The sequence below is a fragment of the Primulina tabacum genome, chromosome 16 (genome assembly GCF_025594145.1).
Source record: "Primulina tabacum isolate GXHZ01 chromosome 16, ASM2559414v2, whole genome shotgun sequence".
NCBI classification, from domain to species: Eukaryota; Viridiplantae; Streptophyta; class Magnoliopsida; order Lamiales; family Gesneriaceae; genus Primulina; species Primulina tabacum.
This window is the reverse complement of record NC_134565.1, coordinates 2,646,021-2,664,535: the sequence shown is the minus strand read 5'-3', so window position 1 is coordinate 2,664,535 and position 18,515 is coordinate 2,646,021. Positions and strand designations below refer to the sequence as shown.

The 18,515-nt window shown below is 30.0% G+C and overlaps 1 protein-coding gene across 1 annotated transcript; it reads left to right on the top strand.

Annotated features, from left to right (window-relative positions):
- The first annotated feature begins 6,770 nt into the window (after positions 1 to 6,770).
- On the top strand, positions 6,771 to 14,018 carry LOC142529546 (transcription initiation factor TFIID subunit 5-like). Its single transcript, XM_075635096.1, has 19 exons — positions 6,771 to 7,045; positions 7,342 to 7,420; positions 7,754 to 7,832; positions 7,909 to 8,006; positions 8,096 to 8,152; positions 8,691 to 8,778; positions 9,036 to 9,145; positions 9,925 to 10,032; positions 10,133 to 10,284; positions 10,784 to 10,894; positions 10,992 to 11,061; positions 11,153 to 11,192; positions 11,908 to 12,072; positions 12,148 to 12,224; positions 12,711 to 12,827; positions 13,071 to 13,336; positions 13,448 to 13,543; positions 13,625 to 13,700; positions 13,786 to 14,018. Exons 1-19 carry the CDS (start codon positions 6,873 to 6,875, stop codon positions 13,837 to 13,839), a joined length of 2,016 nt encoding a protein of 671 aa, XP_075491211.1. The 5' UTR covers positions 6,771 to 6,872; the 3' UTR covers positions 13,840 to 14,018.
- Positions 14,019 to 18,515: the final 4,497 nt, after the last annotated feature.

Sequence of the window (18,515 nt, the reverse complement as noted above, 5' to 3'; positions counted from 1 at the left end):
GTTCCTAGATTAGTCATAAATTATAAACCTCTTAATAAGGTTCTAAAATGGATTAGGCATCCTATTCCTAATAAAAAAGATTTATTAGATAGACTTGTAAATGCAATTATATTTTCAAAATTTGATTTAAAATCAGGATTTTGGCAGATTTAAGTAAAAGAATCTGATAGATATAAAACTGCTTTTAATGTTCCAATAGGACATTATGAATGGTCTGTAATGCCATTTGGCCTTAAAAATGCCCCTTCTGAATTTCAACAAATTATGAATGATATTTTTTATAATTATAGCAATTTTATAATTGTTTATATCGATGATATCTTAGTGTTTTCTAATGATATTGAAACACATTTTAAACATTTAGATATGTTTAAAAATATTGTTATTCAAAATGGTCTTGTTATCTCAAAATCTAAAATGATTTTATTTCAAACTAATATCAGATTTCTTGGTCATATGATTGAGAAAGCAGAGAAGTAATACTGATTCTCAATCTTCAGCATCATGTGCTAATATCATCAAAGAAGATGATAATGATTCAGCTTTTTATACAGAGACAAAATATCGTGAATTGATTCTTCTTATAGAAAAAAAAGATACCCAATGGGAAAAAACTCCATGGACTATCATGGAAAGATAGTCCATTCACGATATTTTGTCTTTCCATGATAGTCCATGGAGTTTTTTCCCATTGGGTATCTTTTTTTTCTATAAGAAGAATCAATTCACGATATTTTGTCTCTGTATAAAAAGCTGAATCATTATCATCTTCTTTGATGATATTAGCACATGATGCTGAAGATTGAGAATCAGTATTACTTCTCTGCTTTTGTTTCAAAAATTCTTGAAACTCATTGTATAACTCATTATTTTGCTCAGTATTACTGGCTGATGAACTAGAAAGTTTTGGGCTATTAGCCTCTGTTTGCCATGCTGTGTAATGATATTAGGGGGTTTTTCCCTACCACCTCGCCCTCTATAAGAGGACTCTCCTCTGCCTCGGGAATACATCTCTGTAAATGAAAATATTAAGATAAATATTCTCGAGTTAAGAAGTCAGGAAGATGATTATCTTCACCTTTTTTATAAATGATTTCGAAATCAAAAGGAGCTAAATGAGCCTGCCATCTTGCAAACATTTGCTTAGAAACATCATGTTTAAAATCTTTATTAAACATAAATTTTGCAGATTTGCAGTCAGTTTTTATAATAAACTTTTGATTATATAAATCATCTTGAAATTTTAAAATACATCTGACAATAGCTAAAATTTCTTTTGCTACTGTGGAGTAATTTTTCTGGGTATTATTTCATTTACCAGAATAAAATCTAATAAGATATTCTTGTTTAGTTTGGGGATCTTTCTGTTTTAAGATTCCTCCAAAACCTATATATGAGGCATCAGTTTTACCTATTTTATCCCATTGGGGATTAGCAAGTATAAGACAAGGAAGATTTTCAACATTTTCCTTAATATTTTTAACAGCTATAGTATGTCTATTAGACCAAGGTAAAAGATTTTTCTTTAATCTATCATATAAAATAGCAAAATCTTTAGTAAGATCTTTAATATAAGGAGAAATATAATTTAAACTTCCTAAAAATCTTTGTAACTGAGTTTTATAATATCAGGAAATTTCGAACCAAATTCTATACTTCTTTGTATAGGAATTATTTTTCCTTTCTCAATCATATGACCAAGAAATCTGATATTAGTTTGAAATAAAATCATTTAGATTTTGAGATAACAAGACCATTTTGAATAACAATATTTTTAAACATATCTAAATGTTTAAAATGTGTTTCAATATCATTAGAAAACACTAAGATATCATCGATATAAACAATTATAAAATTGCTATAATTATAAAAAATATCATTCATAATTTGTTGAAATTCAGAAGGGGCATTTTTAAGGCCAAATGGCATTACAGACCATTCATAATGTCCTATTGGAACATTAAAAGCAGTTTTATATCTATCAGATTCTTTTACTTAAATCTGCCAAAATCCTGATTTTAAATCAAATTTTGAAAATATAATTGCATTTACAAGTCTATCTAATAAATCTTTTTTATTAGGAATAGGATGCCTAATCCATTTTAGAACCTTATTAAGAGGTTTATAATTTATGACTAATCTAGGAACTCCTCTTTCTTGCTCAGAATGTTTATTAACATAAAAAGCAGTACATGACCAAGGAGATTGAGAAGGCTTTATTAAACCTTTTTCTAATAAAGAATGAATTTCATTCTTGCATAATTCTAAATATTCAGAATTCATTTGACAAGGAAGAGCCTTGGTTGGAATATTCTTTTCATCAAAATTCTCTTCATATGGAAGAGAGATAATATGCTTCTTTCTATTCCAAAAAGCATTAGGAAGATCATTACATATTTCTAAAGTGAACTTATTATAAATAAGTTTAACTTTTTCCTGTAATTTAGGATTTTGTAATTTATCATCTATAGTTAAAATATTAACTTCTTCTTTTAAAGAATTTATCTGAAAAGTTTTTCTATCAATCTTTTCTTGTAATTCATTAAGAATTCTATGAACATGTTTAGTTATGAACTTAAATGAAATAAGATTACCTTGAAAAGTTCCTATAATACCTGTTTCATCAACATAGGTTAAAGGATAAATTTGATAAATAAAAGGAAGACCAAGTATAAGTTGGATAGAAATATCTTTTGCTAATAAAAAACTGGTTTGAATACAGTTTTTATCTTTGCAAATATAAACTTTTGGTAATTTATAATTTATCTCTTATGATTCTCCTCCTGCATGAGAGAGAGAATGAGTAGTTTTATGAAAATACTTAGTAGAAATTAGTCCTTCTTGTATAACATTTAAATCTGCACCACTATCAATCATAGCAATGAAATTCTTTTTATAAGAATTTTCAATTAATAAAGTAATATTGGTGTACCATTTTTGAGATATAATCATGCTTAAAACAGATAAATATTTTTGATTTGGATCAGAAAAAGAAATATCTTGAAGATTATCAAAACTTTCAGAATTATTAACTGAATTATTAGTTTCAATAATTGAAATGCGATAATTTAAACTATTATTATTATGTTGTAAAATTTTTACTTGTTCTTTAAGATTATCTATTTCTTCAACTAAATCCTGTATAGTAACTGGATTTTGTTTACTATATTTTTGTTGTAAAAGATTTTTAACTTCTTTCATAGAATAAGCTTGTTCTTGTTTAACAAGAATGTTATTATTATTACTGCTAGTTGAAGCAGTATTCTCCATTTGATCTATAATTATAGATTTTAATACTGGATCCTTAATCATTTTAAGGAATTCTAAAATATTATTGTTAGTTAACACATTAATATTTAAATCATTAAATTGAGACATAAGTTTATAAAAATCATCATATTTATTATCCTCTATATGATTTAAACAAGATTTTTCTTGTATACAATTATTACATTCTTCTAAATCATCAGAAAGTTCTGATTCACTATCTAATATTTCTTCTGAAATATAAGATTCTGAATAATTCTCAGTTTCACTGTCAGAATTATTATTATTTGAATCCATTATTATTTTAAATAATGTTTCTTTTAGATTATCTTCGATATCTAAATTATTAATTTTGTTTTTAGCCCAACATTGATTAGCATAATGTCCTGGCTTTTTACATTTTCTACAAATTATTAATTTATTTTTAGCTTTATAATTTTCAGCTTTCCGTAAATCACGGCTTTCTTTCTTTTCTTCTTTTTATCTCTTTGTCTATCAGACAAATGTCTTTTCTTTCTATAAATTTTTTCATCTTTTTCTTTAATTTTATTCTTACTTTTATTAGGTAAATCCATACCAAATTGATCACAAAATTTACCTAATTGTTTTTTCTCAAGTAAATTCTGTATTTTAATTTGATTATTTAATTTTAATTCATTACAGAGAGCTAAACCCTCTTTTATGCAAGTATTGATTAAATTTCCATAAGTATAATTTTCATATGGAATATGAATATCATCTTTTCTTAAAATTTTTCTAATTCTTTTAGCAAATAGAAAATGTAAAATATCTATGAATTTGGCTTTCCAGAAACTATTATTACAATCCGGTATCTCATAAATTCGAGATAAAAATGTATCTTTATACCATCTAAAATCAGTAAGTATTTTACATTTTAGATTACTTAATAAAGTACGAATCTTTTCACTATCATCGGTGAATTTACCAGTAAAATGTTCAATCATTGTCATTATTAATGAATATACTACATTTTCTAATTGAATATTATTCTTAATTTTTATAGAATTTATAATATCTTCTTTTTGGGATTGATTTAAATAATTATCCCACCAACCTTTAAGTTGACCAGTAAAACCTGATATAATCATCTTAGCAATATTTTTATCAGTATTGCCTGAAGTTTTACACACTGTACTATACACGAGCATTCTGTGAGCACTATTATAAATTTGCTTATCACTAAAACCATCAATATTCCATTCATATATACTTTTCCCATTATAACTATTAGCAAATATATATTCTTGTTCTTCTATAAGAACATCCATGGGAGTATGTCTATTATAATAATATTTATTTTGGGTAGGTCTATCTGCCCATTTAATTTTATTAATTTCTTCATCAGAATAATTTTCATTATTATCAAACTCTTCATTAAGAGTATTTAAATTCAGATTTTTAAATTTTTCTTCTAATAATTTTTCTATATCAGAAACAGAAGATTTAAATTTAAAATCTTTTATATCTGGAGAGGATTGAATAGAAGAAGTAGCAATAGAAACAATATTAGTTTATTCTTCTTTGGTTTGAATATGAACATCTGGTTTAATTTGATTAATAACCAGAATAATTTTATCAATACGATCCTTAAGAGAAACTATTTCCTCTCCTATTATCGTAAGATATAAATTTGTATAATTCTGTTTTTGAATAATCTGATTAATATGTTTAACAGTTATCTGTAACATATCATTATCAAATAATTTTGAAAAAGCAGTAAAATTTAAAATTTTATTATTCTGAAACTGTATCAGTTTCTCTAACTTTTTGAAAGTTACTTTTATGCACAATATTGTTTTGATTAATGATTAATTCATCTAATGTATCTTGTACAGGAGACTAATCATCTTCTCTTATCTGAGAAGTAGAAGCTCTAGAAGTTTGAGGAATATCCACCAAATAATCTAAAGGCGAAATAAAAGAATGACTAGATCTTGATCTAGCATAGATAATAATTTTATTTGTTCATTATTAAACTGTATTTGAACAGATCCTTCATTATTCCGTATAACTTGTTGTAAATCCTTATTTATTATAGGATTTCTAGGAACAGCTGTAATCAATTATCCAGTTTTCTGGAAATTCAATTTCTTCCCATTTTATAGATCTACGAGTTTTTATATTAGATCTATTAAAATTAGTTTCTATAATAATAGTTTCATTTAACTTTTTATCTATTCTTTTACACATAGGATTCAGTGTAAATAAAGGTTTATAATAAATACGATAACAGATACATATTACCTCTGTACCAGGAGTATAATTATAACCATGAGTTTTAACATTTAATGTTAAAGAATCTAATATATTAATATCAGATAAAGACAAAGATAAATTCGGATAAACATCAAAATATACTGGACCATGAGCCAGACTAAATTGAATTATTCCCATAAGGGATTGTTTCCAATTCAAATTTCTACAATCTCTTAAAGCTTCTATGAAGCTTTCTGGTAGTCATTCTAATGTTAAAGGTCTAAAAGCAATTTGAATTAAACCTATATGCATAAATCTATAATTTTTCATATAAGGAAAAATATCTTTATTGTTTAACAATCTAATAACCATTTCATTATTATGAAGTGGAACTGAAGATTTTTTAGTTTTAACTACTTATTTAAAACCAATTCTTTCAAAGGTTCCTAATTTATAGATCATTTTAGATTCTATCTTAGGAATAGTCCATTTATTCAATAAATCTAAATTTCCAGGTAAATCATATTCTTTATTTTAACTGTTTTGAACAGTTTCTTTAAAACTGAAAATATTCATTTGAATAAAAAGTGCTAAATTATTATCCAGACTATTTCCATGGCTCTGATACCATCTGAGGCTTGAGATCAAAAAGAGGAATCTGATACGTGGCATTGTTATACCAAAATTTTCCTTAGTGGCTTTCGCACACATGGAGATTATTGGTTTCCAGCCTATATACCATCTTCAACTCTTACTGAGCTAAGAAAAGGAAGAATTTAAATCCCAAAATAATAATGAATATAAGATTCATATTTGGAACTTTTACAAAACATAAAAGGATTTATAAAAGATATATCAAAGAAATTAAACAACAAAGGATTTTACTGAGGTCCACGTCAGAATCATAAATTCATAAAAATCACCCATAAACGCCTTAAACGCCATTTCTCGGCTAAGCAGGCTGAAGAGCTACAACATGAATTTATTTTTCCTGGTTAAACTCGAACCTTGTGTTTACCATTTCCCGGTTCATCTTTTTACGTTATGATCTAACCAAAGACTCTTATATTACGTTAAATTCCAAAAATTTAAATAAATCTTTTATTATTTCAATCTGATTCCAAGAACAAATAAATATAGATCATGTCATAATAAGGTAATAATTTAACACGAATACTTAGCATGTCATTCAGGCTAATATAATGGCATTGTTATCTGATAAAAAAATTCAAATTTAAGAAAAAGATTGTAAACATAAATAAAGAATTAAATGTAAGAGGGGTTTTGGAATTTTAAAAAGTGTTCACAAAAAATTAGTTAGATATCATCATATCAAGATACTCCCTGAATTTGGGGTTTAGGGTTCTTAACATTGAGAGATTGAGAGAATGGATCAAGAAGAAATTGATAAAGTGGTTCTGGCTTATTTAGACAAGAGGGGATTTAAGCAAGCAGGCCTCGCTTTTCAACAAGAGAGGCACCAAAACAGCAAAGGCAGCGACACCTTCTCAACTGCACAAATCGATCCCGAGATTGCCAAACAAATCTTTGCATTCTCTGAGTATGAGCAAAATTTTGTGCCTTTTTTACTCCTTTGTCCGAATTTCATTGGTTTCATGTCTGCTTCTTTTTTTTTTTTTTACTTTGTAAGGTAGGATTCAGCTATTTATTGTTTGCTTATTTTAGTTTTGATGTTCAGTATAATTACTGTAAAGACCCTATTTTCGACATTGTTGATGGCTTTAACGTGGGAAAGAAACACTAGAGGACAGCATGTGTTTTTGGTGTGCTTGAGCTAATGATATTTGCGTGTACCGTGATTGTGTTTGATTATAAGTTTTACTGACGGGTTTTCAGAGTAGATGGTCCTGCTCAGTACCAAGAAGGGTACAACAAACTTCGGTCGTGGGCTTATAGTTCATTGGATCAATACCAGGTACTTATCAGTTGTTTTGAAAGATAGTTGTTCATGCATTGCCTGATTTTTTTTTAACTTTATTTGATGTTCAAATTCTTGTTTTGTTTGTTGATGAAGTAATAATAACAAAACTCCATAGTTGTTTCTGGGAATGTCTGTTCGCCTTTGGTCTATTCTAAATCGATAGGACTTCAATAGTTTACAGTTAAATTGGTTTCCATGCGCTGGTGCGTTGTAGTGTTGTTTCATTTTTTCCTAGTATAAGGTGCATCAATACTATGTGGTCCCCAAAAGTAAAAAAAAAATGCATCAAACTTTGCTTTATATTTCTTATATATGTTTATCTTGCAGTACGAGTTGGTTCGAGTATTGTATCCAGTATTTATTCATGGATTTATGGATCTTGTGGCTAAAGGTCACATTTCAGAAGGTGTGTTCATTTATGTTTCACAGCGTGCACAAAATGTTTACAGTGTCACCTCTTAAACCATTCCTCTGTTTTTCAGCCAGATTTTTTTTTAATAGCTTTCGAGGAGACCATGAGATGTTCCATGCACGTGACCTCCAAAAATTAGAGGGTGTTCTTTCTCCGTCACATCTGGAGGTCCACCAACTTTCGTAGAATCGTTTCTGAATTTTGTTAATCAACTTATTCAATCACCATCTTTCCTGAAAGATTGCTCATTTGTGTAGGAAATGGAATTTGCACGCTCCTTAAGACAGAGCAAAGTGAGCTTGAAGATATGTCAAGTAATTTGTTTACCTCTCGTAATACATGCATATTATTCTTATCTATTATGAGCTACACAAGTTCGAAGTGTACAAAGCTGAGTAGTTTCTGTATGTCCTGGGCTAAAATTTCATTGATTCAGTTAAATTGTTCGAACTGGAAAATTGAAAAATTTGCTATAAGAATCAGATGCTTTTAAAATGACAGAATCAGAGAGCATTCTTAAAGTTTTATCATGAAGACCAAATTACTCTGATCTGATATTAATTTGTAACATAAAAGAGGAAGAGTCTTAGCCACCTAGAACAGAAGAATCAATTATGAATTGTAAGGGTGCTGATATTTATTTTGTGCTTAAACTAAATTTCTTGCGTTGTCGTATTGATAGATTGATATTAGTTGATTTGATTTGTAATTATTAAAGCGATGAACCCACATTCTTTTTCAAGAATTTGAGATCTTTTAGGAATGATATGAAGAAGAGAGTCAATGAGTTCTCACCTGGATTATATATTTTGGGTTTATATGACTGAAAATATTTTCATTTGCTAATTACAGTATTCGTACAACCTACTTGTGCAATATTTACACAAGTCTCAATCAATTACCATGCTTGGAATCATCAATGAGCACATCAACTTTCTAGGTAAAGTTCTGTAATCTTAGTACAGCTCATTCATGAAACAGGATTCCGTAATCACAAAAAAGGCTCTTGATCTATACAATCAACTCAATAGCTAGGACTGAAGAGAGCACTACTCTTTATTGGAAAAACAATGTTGAGGCACCAATTCATGTCAACCAATGCCTGAAAGCATGTTCATTTATATTTACCTCTATAGCTTTTGTTTTCTTCATTTATCTTTCCGCCTGGGTATATTGACTTTAAGATTCAATGGACAGTTTATCCTGGGCAACCAAGCTCGATCACTGATGATGCTGAATTTGTTACACTTTATGGAAGTGGCCAGGATGCAGCTGATTTGATAAATCAGAAAGAAATCCATTGGGGGGTTAGTCTATTTTGACAGTTATTACAGTCACACACATTTATGTCCATGTTCACATCTTTTCTTCATATGAATTTGACTGAGTTAATTTAAGGTGATTGCGAAGCAGAATGGTCTGCTAGGTTGCATCTTTGAACGCCATGTCACGAAAAGAAAAAAAATCTTTGATATGTCCCCGTAAATAACTTCTAAAGTTAAGATAATGTAGTTGATGTTACTCTTTAGCAAGATACTTTAAGAATGGTTGAAATTGTAATTGTATTCCTCTACTAATAACTTTTGGTTGTACATGCATGAGGAATCACATCTATTTTGTACGCAAGATAATTTGTTGCTGCTTTGTCGGATAATGTTTTCGTCTTTGGTTAAACACTAGCTAATGGGCATAGAATGTGAAATGGGCCATGCTTAATTTTTTTACGAGGATTGTAGTCTTAATTCTAGCAATTTGTGGTTGAACTGGAACTCGTCACATTATGTCCTTTTTGTTATTCAAAATATGGTTGCATTATTGTGTTTGTAATTAGGACAAATACGGTTCTAATTGGCTGGATCCTTGGAAAATGATTTTATTTTTGTCCTTGTAAAGTCTTGTTTGTTTTATTATACAAGTCCAAGTGGTAGGGCGATGTGACTGTCAATGAACTGTATTTAGTTGTTTCTGTTCGATTTAGTTTCTTAATACTGTGTTCTTTCAGTGTCTTTCCTCTTTTTCTCCCTCTTTGGGCAGATATTGTTAAAACAAGTCAATCCTGGCTTTCTTATACCATTCAATTGCGCAGTTGCTTGAAGATTCTTTAGAAGAAAAGTTGGAGAAGAATGGTGTTTCCAATGCGGATTCGGAAAAGGCAGATGGAGAACTGAGAGAAGGGGAACTGGAAGAGAGTAAGGTAGTCGATTTTTTGGTTCCACAAAGTTCACTTGAATTATGATACTGAGTAGGCTGATTCTTTTACTCTAGCTATTTAAAATACTCTTCTCCAATTCTAGAAAAAATCTGTTGATGGGGAAAAACAAGCCACCACACATAAAAAGCTGAAAAAGGACAAGATTGGCAGTGCAACAACAAAGGCTTCTCGTTCAGAGAGTACTGCAGTATCTGGAGCTCCACATGCCAAACCAGAGCTAGCCTTGCCAGTAATGTATTTTTCAAGAGTACCCTTCTTGTTTTTTATGGTGATTTATTGATTATAGGAAGACAATGGAGTTTAATAGGTGCACTTTAGTAATTTGTTAACTTCCTTTTCTACTAACTTGATACATTGTCGCGGTGCATTTTATGAACTAAAATTTTGGCAATTGTTAATTTTTTTACAAAACTAGATGTTTTCATATTCGATGTATAAAATGTTCTGGCTGGGACTATGATCTCTCTGCCAGATTAGGAGTTTAATCACATTTACTTATTCAGGGACATGTCCCTGGGGAAAATACTATCTCGTAAGTGTTAATCATCCAAATGTGGGTTGTCAGAAAGAATAAGTTAGATCCCAAGGAGACTAACATTATGATTTATATTAACCCATCCTTCTGTGCCTGGGTCCTGCAACTAGGAAACGATATTGAATATCAATTAGGTAAAGCTGTTTGCTGTTTTTGGCGTGGCAAGTGTTTACATTATTTATTTATGTTTTTTCTTAGATCACCAGAGGTGGAACATTCTATTCTTGATGACTTAAGGAACCGCGTGCAGTTGAGTGGCGGGGCATTGCCTTCCATCAGCTTTTATACCTTTATCAACACACATGATGGGTATGTTTGTTTCTTTTGAAGATTTATACTCAATTGACACAATGTAATTTTTTATAATATAGTTATTTTCTGGGAAACTATATTGTGTATTACACAGGTTGAATTGTGCTTCAATATCTAATGATGGGTCATTGGTAGCTGGTGGATTCTCAGACTCGTCGTTAAAGGTTGTTTACTTTTCTGTGTTTGTTATGTATTCACTATTGCTCTTGCTTCACTATTGCTCTTGCTTTGGTAACCCGTCACTGTAATTTCCAGGTTTGGGACATGACAAAGCTTGGGCAACCAAATGAGTGTTGTAAGTTGATTTCCTTGTGTTTTCCTTCACTCTCAACCAAAAATATCGTGTCACTTATTTTCTCTCTTGGTGTTTTGATGCTGTTTTTGTCTTAAGTTGGTGAAAGATTTTATATGAGGTTTACAACCAATTGACTTAGTATTTAACTTGTAGGCTATACCTGGCTTAGTCTCATTTAAATGTTGAAAAAATTTCTGCTGAAATAATTATGGAAAATTCTACCAAAACTAATGGTGCAGGAATGAGTTATCTGGTTGATTAGTCGTCGAAAGAAATGGTTCATATGCTTAGTAAAATAGAACAATTTGATTGACGGAAAAAGAGTCGTAACTATATGGTTGTACTTGATTTTGGATTATAAAATGTTCATTGATTGATGAATATGCATAGTATCTTTTACCAACTAAATTACTTGAATTGGAAAGCAAACAGGTGTACAAAATAATCCAACATCCATATTATGCATTTGAATTTGATAAGAGGATTGTGTCACTTTAATTTTACTTTGTCCAGTCTGATATCTCACCAGTCTAGGAATGCTTTGCCATGCTTTTGGTTAATAATTCTAGCAGGATATCAAGCAAAGTGTTTCACATTCTGCCATGAAACCAGTGTGGTTTAGAATATACCTTATTGTTTTCTGTTAGGTTTTGATACATCTATGATCAGCATAGCTTATTAATGAACTAGGGTTTGTTAACTCAAGTAATATCAGCTTCTTTGCAGGGTGAAAATGAGTTGGCTCCCAATGGGGAGATAGGTAGCGTTAGCACTGGGGAAAGACCATATACCTTATTTCCAGGACATTGTGGACCCGTTCATTCGGCCACGTTCAGTCCATTTGGAGATTTTCTTCTATCTTCGTCGTCAGATTCGACAAGTAAGATACCTTTTGCTAATGCTTCTATTTCCTGTTTTTCTTCACCTGTAATGAAAAGTATGGTTCCAATTGCAGTTCGATTGTGGAGCATGGATTTTAATGCAAATCTTGTTTGCTACAAAGGTCATAATTATCCTGTGTGGGATGTTCAGGTAAAAATGTAAGGTCGAACTTGTGTTTATTGCATAACTTAGTTCTACGACAGCCTCAGTTGATAGAAGCATATGAAAAGACTTTATTGCCTTCTTTCACATATTGATCATTGGTAGGCCTTGGTATAGATAATTAAAATTGCAGATATATTGTATATGCAAAAACGAGGAGATGACTTGCAAAGTGTGTGAACTTTGTTTCTCATTTTGATGATGTTTTGTTATTGAAATTAAATTCAGCTTCGACCTTAACAAAATTTCAGGTATTTTAATATGGAATCTTATAGAAATAATTATCGTCGGTATTTTTTTATTCTCAGTGCATTTCAATTACATGACTTGTTGATATCTGGCCATATATGGTTTATGTCTGCTTAGAGCCTCAGTATGGGAAGACTTCATCGAATGCAATGTATACTCGAATATTTTATTTTACTTCTCTTGTTTACACGTTCAACTCATACTTCCACCTCTGCTCTAATGCAGTTTAGTCCAGTAGGACACTATTTTGCCAGTGCTTCACATGATCGGACGGCAAGGATCTGGTCTGTGGACAGAATACAGCCTTTACGAATAATGGCCGGTCATTTATCTGATGTAGATGTGAGTTCCTATTCTCTAACATGCATCCCACCCCCCACAAATGTATATACATGTGTTTGGATTGGGTGTATGCTTGAAAGACCAAATGCATGAATTCACATATTTTGACGTTGTTGTGGGAGTAAATTTCATCTTTTGTAAGATATCATGGGACTGTTATTTACCCTCTGTTTTTGTCGCATTAATATAATTTTCGTGTAGTCACAAGATTTTGATTGTAAAAACCTTCTTTCCATCTTTTAGTGTGTGCGATGGCATGCAAATTGTAACTATGTAGCAACTGGATCTAGTGACAAAACAGTGCGATTGTGGGACGTTCAGAGTGGAGAATGTGTTCGAGTTTTTGTTGGTCACAGGAGTATGATTTTATCTTTAGCAATGTCATTCGACGGTCGTTACATGGCATCTGGTGATGAAGATGGCACAATAATGATGTGGGATCTTGCCAGTGGTCGCTGCATTTCCCCTTTGGTTGGTCACAACTCTTGCATATGGTCACTTTCTTTCAGGTTGAAAATTATCTTGTAATTCCCATTTAGTTCTTATGATCTTATCACAAGTAAATGGCACTATTTTTTTCACGCCATTAAATGATCGGATTTTGATAAATGTTATTTCAGCTGTGATGGGTCACTTCTGGCATCTGGTTCTGCCGATTGCACAGTGAAAATATGGGATGTAGCCGCCAGCTCTAAAGTGACCAAAAATGATGAAAAGTAAGTTTGCCACGGGTACTTTGGAAGTAAATTTTTTGGGTGATAATTACGAGTTATCCTCACGTGATCTTTTCCTAGCAGCAAAAGTGGAAGCACCAACAAACTAAGATCACTGAAGACCTTGCCTACCAAATCTACTCCTGTCTATGCTTTGCAGGTAAAACCTGCTATTTTACATCTTCTCTCTTTAAATACTTAGTCGTATCTGAAGAACTATCGATTAATTTAACGCTTGAAAACAGTTCTCTCGGAGGAATCTTTTATTCGCTGCCGGAGCTCTGTCAAAGCAACCATGATCTCATGCCAAGTTTATCTGATTCCGTTGGTTAGCGAGTTTTCTACACAATGAATAGGACTTTTGGTAACAAGCCGGACCATATATGCATGTGTAATCTTTAGTTGCTGCACCATGTTTTTCTTACTTGCATATATCTTATCTTTGAAACATTGTTGTCTAACTCAGTTTCTTGATGCATCTATTTTATCATGTTTTACTTCAAAATAATGTATCGTGTCGGCGAGAATCATATTTCTTTCATGCTTGCTTAAGATAATGTGTGGATGAAGAAACCGAATATTGCAAAGAGAACTAAAATATATGTGGCCTTGTAAATCTTTCTAGCTCTTTTTGGGCAGTATTATTGTTCTTTCGGGACGTGATATATTAGGTATATACATACTGGTAATCGAGCAAAATTAGAGCAGAGAATATAGTTTCCTAATATTTCAATTTGATCCCCAATGTTTGGATAAATTTCTCTAAATTACTTGAGAATGTATATCGTAATTAGAGCGCAATGATCAATAATAAATTAAAAAAATTAGTTCAATAATAAATAAACTTGAGTAGGGACGTAGCCATGACAAAAGTCGACTCTGGGCTAACTGCAAAAATATGAGGATGTGTCTTGCAGCACGGTATATAATACTTTTTGTATTTTTTTAATAAAGAAAACTATTCATTTATTTTTTTTTTTGCTAAAACACCAAAAATTATTAAAACATGATTTTGTAATAATTATAATGCTCGAAAAGTTTTTTGAGTGAACAAAGTTAAGAAAATTAAATGTGAAAAAGTTAGAATTTTTCAAGTATAAAACAAAAATATAGTTAACTAAATCTATATTATAAGTTGAATGTTGATGTCTTATAAATACTTTATATTATATTTTTCAAGAAATTAGCAAAAAAACTCACACATCAAAGTTTTTTTAAGCCTAATAACTCACTTTTATATTTTATTTATTGAAAAATTTAAAAAAAAATCTAATTTATACTTAATTTTACTAATTTGCATATCACATTTACTAATTTGTTAGACATTTTACCATCATTTACTCGGTTTGAACTAAGATTATTTTTTTGAGCAAGTTTCTCTATATTTGTACACATTAAATTGTTAATTCAAAATAAGTTAAATTTAATGGGGTTGGCTCTGTGACTCCTCAGGTTGTTTTTTTTTTTTTTTTATTTTTAAAAGATTATTTTTTAAAAAAGAATATTATTTTTCCGGGCTTGTGAAATTACACGAATTATCACACATGAATTGTGTTTAATGGCTGGTACGTAAATGGGAGAGGGGACGGGGAAGAGAAGAGAGGGGAGAGTGGAGATTTCTTGGAGTATTGGGATGGCATGGAATTTTGGATGATTCTTTTTGACACCAACTCGTTCTTCTCACGTAGGAATTTTGGTGGGTCGCTTGAAGTTTTTGTCTGTATAGATGAAACGATTGCTACTGTTTGAGTGCCGGTCAAACTCAACATTATGTTTGCAGCCGATCTAGTGATCGTGATGGGAAACCACTTTTGATTTATGGTTTTTTAGCTTTTAGTTCAAAATCTTTTTAGCTGAAATTTTAGAATAAGCACAACATACCTCGTTTGTCGCAGACAAGATCCAGAATCTCATACTTCTTATAAAGCACCTGAACATCCAAAGATGCCTGAAGGTGCATTTATCTACAGGCCCTTCAAGCTAGCAAGTTCATCTGCAATTTGCAATGTCATTCTTTTTGGCTTTACATGTTGACATCTGTTTGTTTAGCTTATTCTAAAATTTTAAAGTACTGTGTATTATGTTGAAATGTGATGATACAACAGATTGTTTTTGAGAAGCGGTGAAAAGGTATACTAAAGGTAATAATTAACTGGGAAATTGAAAATGGATGAAACATATATTTTGAATGACTAGAAATAATGTATGTGCGTTGCACGTGGGAAATATATGTTGAAGTAATTAGAATTTGAAATAAAATTATAGTTAACTCAACAAAAGATAATGATAATAGTATTGTAAATTTTGACAATTCGTGTTAATTAGCATATGTAACTAATTAGGAAAAAAACATATTTTTTTAATTTTAAAAAAAGATTTGGACTACTAAATTTTTTCTCATATTGTTTTCTTTTGTTATTTGTCATATTCTCTCAATAATGCATATATATTCTCTCAATAATGCATATATTTTATTACAATATTCAATTATTACAATCTTTTTTGACAATCAATGATCTGTAATTTTTTATTTACAATGTTATTTGATTATTATTCTCTTTCATGTAAATTGACAACAATTTTAACCGGATGCTTTTACTTTCCTAGTTACCTTTAATTTATTAGACACTTATACTTGATAACATATAAACTACACATTATTATAATAATCTATCATCACATAAAAAGTACTGATATGGACTGATTTAAAAAAATATTGATTAAATGTTGTCATTTATTTGTAATTTATAATAATAATATTTTTGACGATAAATCATCTTCTTACTGACTCTTATTATACTTATTTTAATATTTCATATTAACTCATAAGTATAATTAGCACAATTAAATTACTAATGTCATATTGGTATTACCTCCAGAAAAATAATTTATTTAATTTTTCTAATTGTTTAAATATCTTCACGGGATCATTTGTGTTCATTTCATTTATAAAGTTTGAATAGTAAATATAACTTTATAGTATATATTTAATTTGGAAAATGAATTCATTGTATGACAAACACTTCTTCCATTTCTATTTTTTGTGTAACCCAAAAGAGTTAATATTTTTTCTCTTTTATCTTCTCCAACTCACTGTAAAAAGTTATTAAAAAAATATTTATATCTAGAAAAATATTTTTATTTATTTTTTTTCTTGTCTATATATTTTGTTATATGTGAACATATATTCCACTTCGTGGTCTTAATTGTCGTATATATTTACTATATAATTTGTGTACATTGAAGATGAATAAGTTCATTTTGTCGTTTTTTTATTACCTGCTCTTAGGTTGATATATTAATATGTGATATACATAGATATAAGAATTTTCAAATTCAATTTATTCACAATGATTTTTCATAACAAAGGCCAACTCAAAATAATAAAAATTAGAATTCATAATTATTTTAAATATGATATAAAAATAATATATGGAAACTTTTTTTGACATTTTAGTTGTAAAATACAGTGATAAATGCATGTAGGTGCACTATTTCATTGTGTCAATTATAACTTTCTTTAAATATCCTATTTCTCACTCAAGGATCAAAATTTGTTTATTTGTTGTTTTGATTATCGACAAATCCAATATTTCATTTAAATGTTTTTGTTAATAATATTTACATGAGTTTTATTCTATATTTATCCAATTTGAAAGGGATCAATTATAATTCAATCTATAATAATATCTGAAAACTGTAGAGTGCTTCTAAATTTAAAAATTGAGTAACATGTAAGGGACTAATTTAAAACTAAAAGTTGATGCAACAAGTTTCTTCTAGCTCTACAATCGAATAATGTAAGATCGAGCGCTTGTCGCTTTACCAAAAGCTATAACTGATACTAACGATGCAAGTCAAATCTTTAAATCGTACAACAGCTCAAATGCCTATCCATCATGGACAATTACTGTACCCAACAATCTATCTCTTAATAATTGCACCAATTGCAATCAATGGAAATCAAAGTCGCGATCTTGGCTCTGATACCAATTGCAGGCCCAAACGCTTACTGTTTTATCAAAACCTATAGATTATGGTAACTGTGCAAATCAAATCATTTAAATAGTACAACAGCTCAAGCGCAACATTTCAATTATTCTACTCAACATAATCAATTATTGTACCCAACAAATAAGTTTATGCAAATAACATTTTACTAAATCATATGAATTTATAAGACATTTGAGTAGAATATATACTTATTCTACACAAGTCGTAGAGAAAAAAAAATCATTTTTCATCTATTTGAAAATTTATATTTTAAAATAAAAGAAAAATCAGAAAAAAATATATATATAGCATGTTGACAAAATCTCGAAACCCAAATTGAAAGTTGAATTAATACATTCCTATTCATCATTAAATTCTACTATTTAATTTTAATAAATTTAACATGTTTATCCACTAAAAATAATGAAATAATTGTTTATACAATTTAATTAAAAATTCAAAGTATATCAATTTCTGATTTCGAATAACGATCACATTATGATTACGTTACAATGATAAATAAATTATTATTTTTAGTTTATCATCATAGTTGTGAGAACCTGAAATTCCAGCAGTAGCAGCAGCTAGCAAAATTCCAGCAGCAACTCATATTTCAGAAGATGGTATTTTCCAGCAGACCAAAATCCAGCAGACAAAATCCAGCAGACGGAACCCAGCAGCAGAAGAGTTCAGTAGCGAGATTCCAGCAGATAGCTACTGGTTCTACTCAGGACTTGTAACTGAAGCATTTAATATGGAATAAAGGCTGTTAATGGCAGATTATGGTCATTAATTGGAAGGCTAACAGTCAGATTTTGGCCTATAAATAGCAACATCAACCTCTGAATTGGTGTTACACAAATCTTGAGTTATCATTTGAAATTTTCGAGCTAAGAGAGTGCCTTGTTCGAGCTGTAAAATCCAGTAGCGAGAGCAAGCCTATTTCCAGACTTCAACCGAAACTCTCTAGTAAATTACTGTA

Excerpts from the sequence above, each read along its gene's own strand:
- LOC142529546 (XM_075635096.1), top strand. The coding sequence starts at position 6,873 with ATGGATCAAGAAGAAATTGATAAAGTGGTTCTGGCTTATTTAGACAAG. Across the intron at positions 9,146-9,924 it reads AGAAAGAAATCCATTGGGGG|TTGCTTGAAGATTCTTTAGA; the intron begins GTTAGTCTATTT and ends TCAATTGCGCAG. Across the intron at positions 10,895-10,991 it reads TTTATCAACACACATGATGG|GTTGAATTGTGCTTCAATAT; the intron begins GTATGTTTGTTT and ends TGTATTACACAG.